General features: G+C 39.0%; 1 protein-coding gene across 5 annotated transcripts in view; it reads left to right on the top strand.

Annotated features, from left to right (window-relative positions):
- Positions 1-17,670, top strand: part of MSRA (methionine sulfoxide reductase A) — a 300,787-nt gene that overhangs the window by 136,827 nt on the left and 146,290 nt on the right. For 4 of the 5 annotated variants that reach the window (XM_087776795.1, XM_087776796.1, XM_087776793.1 and 1 more), the window contains one exon: positions 6,856-6,975. The exons of the other annotated variant lie outside the window; for it this stretch is intronic. In XM_087776795.1, coding sequence (XP_087632921.1) covers positions 6,856-6,975 — 120 coding nt within the window. The remainder of the gene's footprint in view (positions 1-6,855; positions 6,976-17,670) is intronic. 5 annotated transcript variants of the gene reach the window in all.

The raw sequence follows: 17,670 nt of genomic DNA, 5'->3' as shown, positions 1-17,670 counted from the left end.
CACAAGAGCTGGTCTCCTCTGTCTAGCGTGCTCCCGAGCTCCGGATAGATCCTGTGCCGCTACTTACTCTGATCTGGGGTTAGGGAGGAGGTTTCCAGGGGACGTTGCTCTTTGTTCTTTCAGCGTACCAGCACGTTTTATTTTTCTGAGGATACCTTTAAAACTGACATTTTCCTCTACTTAGTGGAATCGTACATTCTAAAATCCTGTTAACAGAAGGAGGAGCAGGATCCATATCCTTTGCAGTTCATCTTCTGCAGCGAAGCATTGCTATCAAACTGGCATTGAAACAGCTTCTTAATCTGCTGCATGGAAAAGTGCCTTGAAGTGTGGGTGTAGGGATTGCAGGCGGTGGGCCAGAAAAGACTTGGCATGCCAATGAAATAATGCATTCATTCTTCAGAATATGACAAAAAGAGTCTTCTGGATGTCCTGTTGGGCTGCTGGGAGGGCAGGGGAGAGAGAACGCTTGTAAATAAAGCTGGCAGGAGCGAAAGGTCGTTGGGTAGTCAGGCAGAAGTCAGGTTGTGTATGCACCTGATACCCAGCGGAGAAGGATGTACCACAAAGGTGAAGGACAAAGGAATTAAAAAAAAATGCTCTACAAATGAAAATACCATATACCTGTCCATGTTTTAGAGAAAATATGAAAATTAGCCAGTATATAAAAACGATACACCTGCTGTGACTTTCTCTAAATGGAAAGCTGGGAGTCCCTGAAGCATCAGCCTCGTTTAGCAACCCTTGAGCTCAGAACTTAATAGACTTTAATTAGTACAAAATGGGTGCATCTTGTGAGGTTTTAGTTTGGATCACAAATGCCCTTCTGATGCAAATTCACTGCTTCTGCTGATTTACATCATGGAATCATAAATAGGAATTTACATCAGGCAACCTGCATGGAAACTAAGTATTATTCAAAGATGTGTTAGGAACAGACGTTGGAGAATGAGATCAGAAGGAAGGTGAGTAAAGGTTACCTTTGCAGGATCATGCAGTTTCTTGTATGAGTGGAGAACACGGCTTGAACGTTGCATAATTTTCAAACAAGTTTTCCACTCTCGTTTTTGGTTCGGTGTGATGGCTATTGCATGCAGTACACGAAATAAAGCATCTAACAATATTACAAGCTACAAACATTATTATGAGGATAGATAACTGTAATTAGTAGTTTTTCTTAGGATTTGTCTATCTTATGCTGCAGCATAGACTTCTACAACTCAGCTAGTCATGCTAGACTCTCTTTATAGTTGTGGAAGAGAAACAGGCAACTTTCAGACACAAATCACTATTTGGGGGATTAGATTCAACTACAGATTCAGAGACTTTCAGGTTTTTGTAATGTCTGCATATGGGGTACGGGCTTGTTCCTCTTGCCTTAAAATATGCAAACAGTTACATTTGAGATGTCCAGGAGCATTTTGCCTGGCCTCAGGGTGCCTTTCAAGAAGGGCACATGTCTCTCCTGAGTCCTGTGTCTTTTATGTCAACCTTGTGTAGATAGATGTCTTGGATGTCCTAAGGCATCTCAAATGACCCTGGATGTCTCCATTTAGGCAAATAAATTAATCCCTGAATGTATGAGCTCTTGTTGCAGTCAATGGAGACCTAGTCAATATGGTTAACGCAATCTGTAAAGCTATTCATCTCACTAGCAAGTAAACACCTGGGGTTCAGTTCTGCCCTGTGAATATTTCAAAATTATTACGGATTATCATCTTTAACAATGGGATGCTTATCTCTCTTATCAGAGTAACACTTTGCTTTCATTATTTTAGAAAAATACTTCAGCTTACGCTAACTATTTTTTACAAATATGCAAATGATCTGGGTTGCCTATGGAAACACATGTTCCTTGGCTGAGCGTAAGGCTGTGTGCAAAAAGAGTTGTTCAGAAGATATATAAGTCTATGGATATATAAAGAGAATACTTTGAGAAAATGAATATGGATGCCAGAAAGGAATAGGGGTACTAGCATTTATTCCCAAATTGTATGATTAATATTATTTATAGGGGTGAATGAACCTTTAAAGATTGCCATTTGAATCTGTTTGGTTTTGAAGTTCAAACGCAAAAAATCTTTAAATGCCTTTTGAAATTCCAATTAAGATTCAGTCAAAACCCATCACTGGAAGAATAGTTTTTGTTTTACAAATTAGCAATTAAAAAGTGACAAATATCTTGGATGCTTAAACACTCTTCTGCAATACCCATTATGTTCAAATAATACTTTTTCTGGGAACATGAGTATGTTCCCCAGTATTTCCTTTTTTTTTTTTCTTTCTCTTAGGAATGCCTCTGGAAGCTCTCTATCTAACTCTAAAGCTGCACACTCTTCACCAGTACTGGGGATTATGCAAATTATTTCATGAGTAGTTGAAAATCACATTCATGTTTTCTAGTTTCAAATTATAATACCGGTGGCTTATTTTGCTTTTATGTTTATTTTTCTACTGGTTTTTTTCTCCGAGTTTTATTTAATTATTTAATTTAATTATTTTAATTACTTATTTCTTCAGTTTTCTTACTAGAGTAGTAATAATTAGGGAAAGTAAACTTTTTTGTACTACAACAGCATGTGAAGTCTTGAACCGAGATTATTTCCCTATTTTAGTAATCGTTGTTCATGTTAAACACGGCTTAAGGCAGCCAGAGCTCTGAAGAATAGGCATTCCATGAGCTGATGTGTCTTAACTCCGGAATATTATGTGGGGTTTTATTGTTAATATTTCTCTCTTTGTGACAGTTTCTCCGTAGAACGTGGCACCACTTTAGCAGAATAGCAAACATCAACCGTTGTATGTATTAATACTGTGGAAAGCAATTTAGTGTTGTATCGTTGTAAATTATGTCCCTTTACTAGCAGGTTGTTTTATTATGACAAAGACTTCAATTTTATCTGTTCTCATGGATGTGAGGATTTATTGTTTGTGCAAGGTGCCAGCGTACTTGAGAAATGATGAGAATAGTTCGCCAAGAGAATAAAATGTCTGTCTCTCAGAGGAAGGAGGGCAGAATGAATTCAGACATAAACTGTGACAGAGAAGAAAAAGTGGAAGAAACCATAATGAGGATGTAGGTCACCAGGTCAAATCAACAGGTCAGAGAGGGCTATCAGTGAGAGAATCCTAAATAATAGTTATTGATCAAGGAGAGTCAGTGACCACTACACTGATAACCAGTAATTTCAGACAGTGCAGTTAGGGATTTAGTGAGCATTAAAATTCTTGATATAAATAGGAAAAGAATGAGCATTTCTACTTTGTATTTGAAGTTGGGCCTATATCCGAACTCAAACCTGAATTTGGGTTGTGTCCTTAATTTTGGGTTACTCATTTGCACTCAGGTGTGGGCCAAGGAATATGTTGTGAGAAAAATTTTGGGTCTGTGCTGTTCCTTGCAATAGCTCATTCACCACCCCTCAGCATGCTTGCCCAACCAATGTTAGTTGAAAAACTGACTACAGCGTCCTTTCTGCAAGGGTCTTGGCGTCACCAGCTGCAAAAGGAGCTGGGATTTTAGGCAGCTGTAGCTCAAACTTCCCTTGTAATATTAAGGCTGCACAGCACTGAGGTATTAGTTTTGGGCTGAAGTTTATTTTCAATGCTTCAGATACAGACTTAGGTTCTAGCAAGCAACCCACAAAACAAGTTAAAAGCACCCTTGGAAGCAGTCTAATATAGCCTAAGTCCACCCACTTCTATGTGAGTTCTGATGCCTTCTTCTGCTCTCCACCTAAATCCAGCCACCAGAGAGTTACTGAAAGGCGCCAGTTTTTTCAAGACAACATGTTTGGGTGAAGACTGTCATGGGAAGGAGAGAAGAACTTAATGAATTCTGAGACCACCGAGTTTAGACAGTCCTAAAAAATAAGCAGAATAGCTGGGCAGTATGTGTAGTTAAATATCTAAATTTAAGATAGATGAGATTTAAGTGGATCCTGCCTCCTTCCTCTTTTGTGGTTGTGTATCGAAATACAAAATTTTCTTTTGTTGACAAAGTAAATTATGATTATCAGAAGGAACAAACTCTGTTAGAGCAGACTGGATGTCCATGGAAAAGCTGTATTCCTAACTTTTCACTATCTTGCAATGGAATGGAAATACCTTTTTTTGGAACCCATGATAGACTTGATATACTATAGGCCTTTCACATAATTAAACAATTTTCCCAGTTATGATTTTTAAAAATGTTTTCTCTTCTGTGTTGACTTTAGCAAAATCAGATGCACTTTTCAAATAGATTATTCATCACAGTCTGATTCTGTAATGCCTCCAAAATGTCCTCATGGATAAAGCAGTATGAAGACGGAGTCAAGATTTAGCTACATCTCTAAGGCGAGGGTTGAGGCGTAAAGAACTGCAGGCAGGAATGATGAAGCTCAAGGGTTTTATTTTAACAGAAATCTGCCCTCCTACCCCAAGCTGTGTATGCTTGTGTTTGCTTCTCTACTTTGTTACCATATGTCCACCCAGCGTAAAAGAGTCAAGAATTTGCGTACACTCCGTGTTAAAGTATTGTTAATGAGTATTGTCTGCATGCTTCACATCACTCAAATGTACTGCGACGTGAATTTTGGCAGGATGCGTGTGGTATTTTTACAAGGAACATACCTGTGTTCGCGTGAAGTTTTACATGTACATATGAGAAACGTGGATAAAAATATACTTCTAAGCAATTATTTGGTTAAAGATTCAAAGGCTGTGCCTAAACTATTTGTTCAAAGGCTGGCTTCTCAATGGACCACGGAGCACTTCCCAGCTCATTGCTGTAGGCTCCCTCTCATCTGTGACCTGACCGCTGAGATGAGACATGGACATGCACTGTCCCCCTTGTATGTGCTCTGACTTCTGTGGGGAGGAACCTTGAGCATCAGGGATTGCCGATGTTCCCTAGTTATGCTCTTGATTTGGACAATGACAGGACCACAGCTGCCGTTTGTACCATGCAACATGGCCAGAGTGACGTGTAAAAGCTGTCTCACCCTATATCAGTTGACTAGGGGCATAATTACTGGAGAACTTCCCAGATCTAATTGAGATAAAATAGTGACATCAGGTACAGAAATGCACTCTAGTTTAAATCACTGTTAGGTCGGTGATATGTGAGTGCCTGAAAAATTTATCTCAAATGAGAATTCTAGATTGTTCTTTCTGCAAAACTGCGAGGGAATTTCAAGAGAGGTCCTACAGCAGTTTGCCACCAGCCTAATTTAGCTGAGAAACCCAAGTCTAATAGCCATAGCTGTCTCTGTAGTCAAGGGAGAATGACCATCATTGGATCAGCAATTTATATCTTCTGTGGGCTGAATTGTCCTCAGGAGATGCCTGCCTCTTTCTGTGGTCTCCAGGAGCAGGCTAGGCTCCTAATTTATGCAGCTTGCTTGAGCACCTGAATTAGAAGGAGAAATCTGGGTCATGACTTCTGTATTTTTGGTGCATTACAACTGCAGAGACAGGAGTTGGTCAAAATAAGTTACTTTAATTTGAAGCTAATCTTTGAAGTTTCAAAGAAAGAATATGGCTTTGTGAGCCATCGTAGTTGATAGAAGGGAACTGCTTTGTTCTTCTAGTTTCTCAAAAGTAACAAGCGATGGGACAAGAGGAAATGGCCTCAAGTTGCAGCAGGGCAGGTTTAGGTTGGATATTAGGAAAAATTTCTTCACCGAAAGGGCTGTCAGGCACGGGCACAGGCTGCCCGAGGAAGTGGTTGAGTCCCCATCCCTAGAGGGATTTAAAAGCCGGGGAGATGTGGTGCTGAGGGACATGGTTTAGTGGTGGGCTTGGCAGTGCTGGGTTAATGGTTGGACTTGAAGATCTTAAGGGTCTTTTCCAACCTAAACTATTTTGTGATTCTATGATTCTAGTTGTACTAGTTGAAGTAACATTTCTGTAATTTTTTAACCCATCGTATCTGCAGCATTATCAATAGAAAACCCATTATGGGTCATTGATTTCTAAGTGTATTTAATATTTAGCTTGTTTTTTACTGCCTTTTATTTCAAATGTTTTAGTAAAGGAATAATAAAAGGAAGTATGTTATCACTGAAATAGAAAATACATTGCCCATCATCAGGGATAAGCTAAACAATACTAGAGTGTACATGACATGTTTCAGCTTTAAAGAGTCCTACAAATCGTAGCGAACATCTCTTAACTATTTAAGCCATCAGAGAATTGTGAATGTTATTCTTGTTTGATCCTTCCCTCTGGATTTCATACAATGTGCTTGATTCTTATTACCGGCAGGGTTTTTTTAATTTACACCTGTTGACAATCTGATGTCCTTGGATAATTGGCCATGTGGGTGAATGACTACCAAAAGTTTGTCTAAACATCAAATATCTGCATGCATAAATTGTTAAACCAAAGCATTTTTCCTCCTGTATAGCATATAATTTAACCCATTATTACTGCCACCTTTAAAGACTGCATACGCCTGAAAGCAGAAAATTAAATACCTGTTTGCCATTAATACAAATTATTATGTTTTGACAGCTTGCTAAGCAACTAAAGTAAAAATGATGCTGTACAAATAGCGCAATTGCCTTTTAAGTAACTTTTTTTATGTGCATGAGAATTCTCCTTGTTTGCACCTTTGAACCCTTATAGGTTTTGTCCTCTGTGATATGTTAATATTCAGAAGCGTAAATAAAGCTTTATTTGAGTTGTGCTCTGATGCAGAATGGATTTCTGAGTGTAATTACTGTATGCATAAACTTGGGAAACATTTGACCATCACGTGCTGGCTATAGATGTTACTTCTACTGCGGATCGTATCAATTAATGCGCAAATAAGCGATTTGGTATTGAGCAGAATGTGACATAAGGATATGCACTTTATGCAATATTCAGGTATGGGCTGTTTCTGGGGAGCCGAGAGGAAGTTTTGGACACAGAAGGGAGTCTACTCCACTCAAGTGGGTTACGCAGGAGGCTATACTCCAAATCCTACCTACAAAGAGGTCTGTTCTGGTAAGTCTCTCTTTGGTTTTTAAGGATTGTGAGTAGAATCCTATCAGATTATGAGGGACAATGAAGAGTACGAGTGGCTGCAGCGACTAAAGGGATTGGGTATTTAGTAAACCCTGGTATTGGCCTTGCATGCTAAACTGTAATGAAATCTATGGTATGCCCATCCCATTGGTATCTCCTAATAATTAATGAGTTAATGTATGTACAAATATTCTGAGGAAAAAGAAAAAACAGCTTCTTCAGGAAATATTCTGTTTCAAATTATGTAAATGTGTTCCTTAGAAAAAGCATGAGTTTTGATTTTACTTTTGTCTGTATCTGAGTACGAACAAAAATCAGAAAGCACGCATTCTTTCTTTTTCTTTCCATATAACAAAGAAGTTGTATGGAGAAGTCTAAATTTCTCGTTTCCGTTATGATTAATAATTTGTTAAATTTTCATACCGTTCGATGCACTGCATCCTATCATTTCCACGCCAAACCCTTGCATTTATTTTTCATGGCACTCTTATACTAATCCTTCTACAGTACTAATAACCCAATACAGTTTCTTTCTGTGATCTAAAACATAGAACCACTGGCAGCCAACTGACTAATGTTGCTGTTAAAGCAAATTCTTGCTTTCCTATACTCGCTAGTGGAGAACAGCTTGGAGGTTTTCGTTTGGTTTATTTTCTTGTTAACACTTTTTATGCCAAATGCTGAAGTTGATATACTGTTCTCACTGACAATCTGTCACATAGGCTTGATAGAAAGAGTGTAAAAAGTTCAGTGGCACAAACAAATAATGGACACTTTAGCAACTGCGGAGGAGTGCTGCAAGGCACCTGAAAAAGCAGAAACTTTCTGGAAACAGTAAAAAATGCGAAAAGAGATGTTTGAAGGTGGTATTTTATAGACAATACTGAACAAATAAGACATTGCCTTATAAATGTTAAAGAAAACATACAGATTAGGGAGAATTTCTGGTGGGAACGTATAGCAGTATGCATGCTCCTGAGTGCAAATGTTTAGTGTATAGAAATTTAAACATATCTAGAACAAAAAAAAAGGATACCATGCTTTTATCATTACCTGATGCATGGATACCCAGAACTCCTGCAAAACGTAGCGATAGGAGGCTTCATCTATGGAAGGATCGGTGATGCCTGTCTTATCCAAATGGTCCATTTCTTCCTAATACTTCTGCTCTCTTGTATTTCATACTTCCATCATTTGCCTGCACTATCTGTAATTTTTATAAGCATATATGGTCCAAGACATCTCTGGTAATTATTGCCCACTCCGTTTAATGGCCTGGGTATTAAATAATTAGATTGTTTATATGGAGTAGGGATGTGCAGCACAACTTGTCTTTCCCAACGCGCTCACGGTTCCAGTACACCGAGGGTAGTTATGATGGACTGTTGTTTCTCCAAAGATACTGAGGGTTGGGTGTTGGGTTAAGGTGAGATGTGAACACAGGACAAGGTGGTGTAGCCAGGGAAGTAGAAAAAGGGTACCATCTCTTAATTCTGCGCAGTGTAGGCTGGTTTTATATTTCAGAATAGCTCCCTAGTATTGTGAGATTTGCGTTTGATTGAGATACTTTGAAAGCTTTTTGTAGCTACTTTCTATGTTGTATTTTATCAATAGTGAACAAAGATAAAAATGGTAATTAAATAATAAGAATCCTGGAATAAAGAAATGGGAAAAATCTTTGAGGTCTATATTCTGGTGGTTTTTTTAGTTAGATTTGTAGTGCAAAAACACAGCTGAGGTTATTTTTCTAGTGCTTGTTTTATACACATTTGCATTGTGGATGTTTATATGCCTCCAGATGCCGGACACTGGAGGATTTTTTGCTCAGAGATATCCAGAAGCATAAACACATATTTCATAGCCTTGTCTGTGTGAACATAAATGGGATGTGTATGTGCTTCACATTTTTGTTCCTAGTTGTGCAGCTGAGCTGAGTTGGAGAATTTACTGATTTCTGCATGCTATTTTTTTCCTGCTTAGCTTCCTCTAGCCCTATTTTATTCTGATTTTATTCTGATTTTTTTTTAGCAGTGTTTTTTTCATGTCTGAACATACTTTTTGGAAGGCTCTTTAAAGTGAGCTCTCACAAGCTCCCCTAAGATATTGCCATCTGGCTGCTTCTTTTTGCCATAGTTTTCATTGGGAAGAACAGTTCTTATGAAATAGTAGACTTCAGTTATGCACTGTGTGATTGCCACTTTCTTATTCATCTGCTCTGGCAAGATCATATCTATGGTAAACACTTGACAGTCATGTCCTCTAAATCCAGCTCTAGAAAGGATATCAGGGCTGTCTAAATAGTATCCACTTGGCAAGTCTTTGAGCTTTGTTTTTAGCCCATGCAGTCCTGAGAATCTGTGCAGGAAAGTTATTTTAGTCCAAGACCTTTCTGTGCTCTCTACTCTGAAGAAAAAAAGCAACAATTCTTTGGACGAAACATTTAGCACTTCTAAAAGCACATTGTCACCTAGACCTCAGGCAAAATGGTGTGGATTTACTCTTTGCCCTGTGCTAAGGTCACTCAAAACATATCAGCCAATGGTGTTTTTTTTTGATTCAGTTGCCTAAATGTAGGATTTCATGCCATTTGAGATGTCTGCGAATATCCCACGTGCCACGCTATAGTCACATCTGACAGTTTTTCATGGATGCCCCAGCTGCCCTTGGACATCTCAAAAGTAACTGGATGCTTATATGTGAACAACTGATTCAAATCCAAGGTATCTATATGTACATTCACTATCCATACTTCTATCTGGAGCTAAGGATGCAGGCCATGCACTGTTCATTTATGTGCATATGCACTGCTATGTGATGTGGAGGTAGGGGAGTGTGTGCCTGCTGAGGCATAAGATTTTCCAGTCTCTTCTTCTTGGATGTTCTTGAATGCATGTGCAGTTTTGATCATGCATCTGATCCATGCATGTTATACATCATAGAATCATAAAATGGTTTAGGTTGGAAGGGACCTTTAAAGATCATCTAGTTCCAATGCCCGTGCTGTGGCAAGGACATCTTTCACTAGATCAAGTTTCTCAGAGCCCCATCCAACCTGACGCTGAACACTTCCAATGATGGGACATCCACAACTTCTCTGGGCAACCTATTCCAGTGTCTTACCACCCTCATTATAAAATATTTCTTCCTTATATCTAATCTAAATCTACCCTCTTTCGGTTTAAAATGGTTACTCCTTGTCCTGTTACTACAGACCTTGGTAAAAAGTCTTTCTCCATCTTTCTAATAAGCCCCTTTATATATTGAAAGGCCTCAATAAAGTCTCCCTGGAGCCTTCTCTTCTCCAGGCTGAACAACAACAAGTCTCTCAGCCTTTCTTCATCGGAGAGGTGTTCCAGCCCTCTGACCATTTTCCTGCTCTAACAGGTCCATGTCTTTCTTGTACTAGGGACCCCAGAGCTGGATGCCATACTCCAGGAGAAGTCTCACAAGAGTGAAGTAGAAGAGGGAATCACTTCCCTCAACCTGCTGGCCACACTTCTTTTGATGCAGCCCAGGATACAATTGGCTAGCTATATTTGGACTGCAAGCATACGTTGCTTGCTCATATTTAATTTTTTGTCTACCAGTATCCCCAAATCCTTCTCTGCAGGGCTGCTCTCAACCCATTCATCTTCCAGTCTGTGTTGTTATTGGGGATTGGCCTGACGCAAGTGCAGGACCTTGCACTTGGCCTTGGTGAACTTCATGAAGTTCATACTGGCTCACTTCTCAAGACTGTCAAGGTCCCTCTGGATGGCATCCTTTCCCTCAAGCGTACCAACTGCAGACTCAGCTTGTGTTATCCACAAACTTGCTGAGGGTGCGCTCAATCCCACTGTCCATGTCATTAATAAAGGTATTGAACAGTACTGGTCCCGATACAGACCCCTGAGGGACACCACTTGTTCCTGATCTCCCTTCAGTCATTGAGCTGTTGACTGCAACTCTTCGGATGCAACCATCCAGCCGATTCCTTATCCATTGAATAGTCCATCCATCAAACCAATCTCTCTCCAATTTAGAGACAAGGATGTTGTGTGGGACCATGTCAGAGGCCTTACAGAAGTCAAGACAGGTCACATCAGTTGCTCTTCCCTTGTCCACCAACACAATCACTCCATCGTAGAAGGCCACCATCATCAAAGACCTTACAGAAGTCAAGATAGATGACATCAGGTACTCTTCCCTTATCCACCCCTACAGTCACTCCACGGTAGAAGGCCACCAGATTAGTCAAGCGACTAAACAGTCAGGCTTTCTGCTTGGAAAGCTGATCTGTCTTACACTGCAAAAAATGAAGTTCCTGCTTGCTGATGTACCAGCAGCCAAAAGGGACAGGAATATGTTCCATGTACACTGGCCCACAAAGGTTTTTGTCTTCTTGTGTATTTAGGATGTTCCATAATGATCTTAAATAATGTCTTGTTTGGAGACCTCTGAGGACAACGCTGCCTTAAATATAATTGATCTTAAAGTCTACAGTAACATGTCACTAACACCTGTATTTAAATACCTGTCAACTGAGGAATTACTGAGATGGAGGCTTGGAGCATATTGATTGCAGTTTGATATTCTGCTTCACTCTTTACACTAAATCTTTTAGTCTTGAGTAAGTATCTTCTGTAGAAAACAAGAAAAAGCTTAGTTTCTTTCTTTTCTTCCTGCTTTTAGTATATTTTCTAGAAAGAAAGTGTTGTTTTGCTTCAAGTGGATACAGGTCTGTTTTCTACATCAGCGGTGTTCCAGTCTTCTGCTGTGTTCTTCATTTGATGGACTTCACTGGGAAGCAAAAGTGATCTGCAAACCTGGTATTAAGCTGTGTGAGGGGACACCACTTGTCTTAGAGTAGCCAGGTGATGGCCGTACTGCTACAATACTGTGTTGGTACCCCATGAAAACTTAAGCCTCTAAGGGCAAACCTCCAGCCTCATAAGCCTGGAAGATCAACATGATTCACCTCTCCGTTGGGGAGGTAGAAAAGTCATGATTCTGCTTGAAAGGGTCAGATTAGTGTTATCCTGTTCAGATGTGGAACAGGTCATTTGAAGCTTCTCCTATCAGTTGATGTGGTATTGCCTTGCTAAATTGATGTTTAAGAGATAATTGAGTTACTTTGAAGCTTATGAATACAGTGCTGGAAAATTATTTTTACATTTTGTGGTGACAACCATACAGATGAAAATCTGAAAAGGCGTTCTGGAGTGCGTGAAGGATTTTGAGCTATTTTCGGTGCATTAGCCTAATACATAAATACACCATTTTTGGCCAGCATTAAACAACCCAGGATGTTCATTCAGTATAAAACATCTTTTCATATTTTGCTTACAGATGTTCAGAACAATTCTGTTTATCTGTATATTCATAAGCTTTTTGAAATCTGCATAGCTCAAGTGGCACTGAAATCAGAAGGGAAAAACTCTGCTGTTGTTATTCATAAACTGGTTATGTACAATTACCATACAAAATATGCAGCTAACGATGATTTTCTTAAAAAGCAGGCAGTTTATAGGCTTATGGCTCAAGCTGTTAACATCTAAGCAGGTCATTTTATTTTGTTTTGGGTTGTTTTCTTTGTTTATCTTTGGTGACTCTAATTAAGAAAAATAGATTAATATGCCTGTTTATTATCCAATATTAGTTAGAAGGCTTAGTGAACTTAACAGTATATTTAGTTAGTTAAACCAATTTATAGTCTAGTCAATTCTCAGTACCTTTCTGAAGCATATTCTTTTGTACACAAGTCACATTTCTTAATAATTAACAATGCAATATGAAACTATGCCACATGGACTTAGTTTCTGTGTTGAGTTACATAAAATACTTGACTGTGAAGTTGTTTCACATTTCCTATGCAGCAAACCTGCATTTTTCTGAGAGATAGTATTGCCTCTTGCATACTAATCAGTCTTTTGACTGATTCTTATATATAGGAGTTCCAGTTCTCCTAAAAATGTCTAGGCTTCCAAAGGTCATCCGGAAGACTTCTAAATAGCTGATGGAAGAGAGTGGAGAAAGGCAAAATTAATTTCTTGCTCTGTTACCTCCTATCCCTTTGGTCAGTTGGTGACTTACAAAGTTAATTCCATCTCTACTTCATCTTAGTTATACTTGAAAGAGAGGGCAAGACAACCAGTAAAGTCCACAACAGGTTGATGATTAGCATGCTTTTGTTTTAAGAATGGAAATGCGTGCAGAGGGTTTGACTCTATGACATGGGGCTTATTTGACATACTTGTGCATAAACAGCATGATCATTAAAGCCAACAACAAAATCTGACTAGTGTTTTTCACAAGTTATTCATAGCAATATAGAGAAAATGTAATATGGGAAAATATTTCTTTCCTTCTCAGATTTCCCGTTCTCTACAAAATACAGATGAATGTCCTATGACAAACTGTCAGGATATTGAGGCAGTGCCTTATACTGCTTGAAAAGCCCTTCATTTAGACATCACAACACTATTCCAAAGTGGGTCTGACTCTCCAAAACGTTTAAATGTATAATTAAACTACAAATATTCCCTTCCCTTTCTGTAGCTTATAAAGGGATCTGAAGGTTTTCATGAACAGAAACTAAGTCCACAAGATTAAAGTTTCCAAGCAGTAATGAGAATGGCTCAGAACATTTTCTTTTATTATTAAATCGCTGTCAAGAGAATAGATTCCTGTTGTGCCTTTGTCTGTTCTTTTTTTTTCTTATAAGAACAGGATATGGGAATTTTAATGACTTATAGATTCTGTGAAGAATATCAGTGTTCACCGTGCCCTTGATCTGTACAACATGCCTTGATACGATTGGCCAATTGCTCCACCTCTCCCCTTTTTCTTGCCTAGTTCACCTGGAAGGAAGGAAGGAAAGGTCAGCCGATCAAAGTACAAAATACTGTACTGATCAAAGTCGATGTCATGTACTGTTGATATTAGTGTTTTGTATTTTTTTTGTGGTGATTGAAGAACAGGATTTTGTAGAAAATATATAATTTTTATTAACTAGGCCACAGTTAGAATAAGCTGTGTCTCTGTAATCGTGAGACTATAGTCCTAGGATCCTCCTAGATGTGCAGACAAAACCTTGATATAACCTTATAAACTATAATTTGTCCTCAATGCAATTGCTAAGTCATGAAATAAAATGAATGTACCAATTTCACTTCAAAAAATCATTTGGAAAGGTGATAGCAGATGCTGCTGCAACGTTAAAACCTTGGCAACAAGAAATATAACAGATGCATTCAATTTCAGTTACCTGCTATATTGCAGTTCTACCTAGAAAATTGTCTATGTTGACATTACTGACATGTTCTTTTTCAACAGAAGAGCATCTTGTTGACCAAGAAAACTTCATTATACCTTAGAATACCAGGATACAGAAATGTATTCTGTAGATTCATCATTTAAGAATAAAAGGCTGAATAAATATTTTTGCCAACCATCGTCTGAAAAACAAAAAGCTCCCTGTCCACAAGGGATGGTAGCTACTCTGCTGAGGGAGTTCTGCTACATCTCTAATCAAGGTTAAGTTTATGTTTCCATTTCAGAATTTGACTTCTCAGGGTTAATATCTTCAGGCTTGAAGAAATTAAACTGATATTTATTATTTAGATACCTGATTGTGCCTTGTGGCAAATTTAAAATCCTAATAGCCTCACTGCTATCCTCTGTTCCTTTTGTCTATTTATCTCAGCGTTGCCCATAATCACAGGCTTAGGTAGTAGTAGCGGTATAAATACTAAATATATTATTTATTATTAACAACTTTATTTGAATTGTATTCCGCTGAGACGTGTTGTTTCCATCTTTCTCATCTCCTGGTTTTATTAAAAATATATATAAGATGAAAATGTGATAGCCCTGGAGGTTGAAAGAGCCATTACAGAAGAAGTCAAAGACAAAATCTTCTGACCTGGAGCCTGCACTAAGTTCCCAGAGGACCTTCATTTCCAGAAGAGACTCCGTGCAGGATTAGGCTATGATGTTCACCATGTCACTGTGCCTGAAAAAGAAGAAGGTGCGGCAGAAGCTGCTTCTCGTTTTAGGCAAGGGCACATGGCGTATTTGTGAAAAAGATGATGATACCAAAGGGCTCACCGTTATTATGGCTAGTAGGGTTTTCTTACATTTTGTTTTTGCTATGGAAACACTTGAAAAGAAAAAAAACCCAACAGGGCCAGTCTACTCAGTCTACCAAACTATCCTCTCAGAAGTAGTGATTACTACAAGTGGTAACTCCATTGAGGTCACCTGTGGCTATTCGTGTCCATGAGAACCATTCTTGGTATGTAATATTTGTAGTATCGTGTGCAACCTCGTACTACAAGTGAAAAGAAAGAGGAAATCAACAAGCAAAAGAATGTTATGAGGGGTAGAGATCAGAGATGGAAGAAACCAGGGAGAGGCGACAGCTATTAGGAGAGCATCGCCCTGGAATTAGATGGTAGAACACGTTTGCGTTTTCCCTGTATTTCTTGTTCATTGTGGTGCGTTTGTGCTATTTTGCTGCTCCTACTGCTTATTCCCCCAGGTGAAATCTTCATTCCTTTAGTGGCACAGTCTGAAATGCTATGGGGGTAATATGGATATTTCTGAGAATATATTTTTCCTGAATTTGGGAGAGTACTGAAATGACTATGTGTAACCATAACCCACTTTGACTTACTCCCGTTATGGAACAGGTTCCTATACTGGCATATAAAAGTTTGTAAATTGAGTACTGTCTCACCAAGATGATTAAGATTTTGAATAATTCTACAAGTGACCTGCATGGTTTCTGTGTCTTGGATGAATAATGAAAGTATCTAATTACAAGAGTTCAGTTTTCTTCTTTTTGCTCAGCTGTGCCCCAGAAGACTACTGTATCTCGGTTTGTAATAGGGAAGGTTATGATAGTCAAGTTCTGCTCTGTCTTACATTTGCAGATTCACACACTCTCGCAGGAGTTTCTTCAGGTGAGAAGAATTTGGTCCATGAGTAAGACAAGAATTCAGTCCAGTGAAAGGAGAGGCAGAGCCTTTGGGGTCCTCATGGCTGTAGTGCACTGTAGCAACAGTTTCTGCATTTGATGTGAAGTAACGACAGGGTAAATGATGCTTTGAGAAGGATTTTGGGAAAGCCAGAGATCAAGAGAGTTTATGGAATTGCTCACGGATTTGCCGTGGGCTAGGACTTCAGTACATCCATTGTAGGTGTATTCCTTTTAGAAGAGACAAAAATCTTTCAAATGCTTTGGTGCACTAAAAAAGGCAGAGATTGTAAAGCTAGGATAGGCTGTAAATTATGATCGAGTCACAATTCTGGTGTAAGGGAAGGTATAGGATGCCATCTACAAATTTCTGCATGAAGTATCAAAGCCTATTGCTAGGTAGGCTCCGTCCCTTTACGTTTGTAGGCTGTCAGGTTGGACGCCCTAAGTACTACTGTAATCACAGTAGTAAGCTACGAAGCCCAAGCTACTGAAAAGACTATTATCCAAGTTTTATTTGAATACCCAAAGTGACAGAAAATCTGCCATTTCCATTAGTTGGAAACTTCCCCACAGTAATAGGGTGCAACAGCCCTCATAACTGATTTGTAGAAGGACTCGGCTAGATCTGTTTAATGCTGCAGCAGAGATCTTTACCACCAGAGCTCAAGGGATAATCCACAAGCCACAAAAGATACTTCTGACAAAAGATAACTGAGGTACAATTGATACACAGGCTCCTTCTGCTTTTTGTTCATTGATTTCAAGATCCTTTGCAAAAATTATTTCTTCCTGTGTGGGACCTGTCTGCTCCTGCAGCATGGAGGAGGAGGGAGGGTGGATCACTCGTTTCTTGACCCCAGGATCTAGGATTGGTTTAATGAAAGATGTTAGCCATTGCTTGACTAACTGGGTCACTCAACGGTTTATTTTGGTCTTCACTCAGGAACCAAATCCTCTTTTTATTTAAGCTATCTTTCTGGAAATTTCTGGGATACACAGTCTCAAAAAAGGGAGAAAATAAAGGGAAAGTATTTGACTAGTTGAAATATAACTGCTGTGTTGTTTCACACCAAGGATGCATTTAATCTAACAATCTACTTCAGAGAAAGTTAGTGTGAGTTCTGTCTTCATATACCTCACAGCTTCCCGGTATTAGTGATTTAGTGTTTAATAATCACCCATGACCTTTTCTGTATTAATTTATCTGTCCATTTGTTTAACATCATTTTATTTCTGGCATTCACAAATATGAGGGGAAAATTGTTGTTTCATTAACTCTAGCACTGAACCTGTGTGGGAAGTTTCAGGGAAAACTTGCCGTAGTTAAGTGATGTTTTGCTAAAGGTTATTTCATGGCAGCTAGGTATCAATACGTCTGGGAATGAAGTATTTATTCTGAGGAGTAAGTAAAAAGAGCTTCATTTGCTTTACTGACACTTTGCCTTATTAACAAGTATTCCATAGTGACATGCTGTACCATCAGTAGAGCTCAAAGCAACAGGTAAGCTGGGAAGTGGAGAAAAAAACAAGGTAATGGGGAAAAAACAAAGAGCAGATCCTTCATAGGATTTCTGAAAATATCAGTGTCATGGTTTAACTCCAGCCAGCAACTAAGCGCCACCCAGCCGCTCGCTCACTCCCCCCCGGTGGAATGGGCGAGAGAATCGGAAGAGTAAAAGTGAGAAAACTCATGGGTTGAGATAAAGACAGTT

This window comes from Nipponia nippon, unplaced genomic scaffold (genome assembly GCF_047370975.1).
Source record: "Nipponia nippon isolate SJK-2023a ecotype South Korea unplaced genomic scaffold, ASM4737097v1 scaffold_4, whole genome shotgun sequence".
Lineage (NCBI taxonomy): Eukaryota > Metazoa > Chordata > Aves > Pelecaniformes > Threskiornithidae > Nipponia > Nipponia nippon.
The sequence above is the reverse complement of the archived record's forward strand: the minus strand, read 5'-3'. Positions and strand labels throughout refer to the sequence as shown.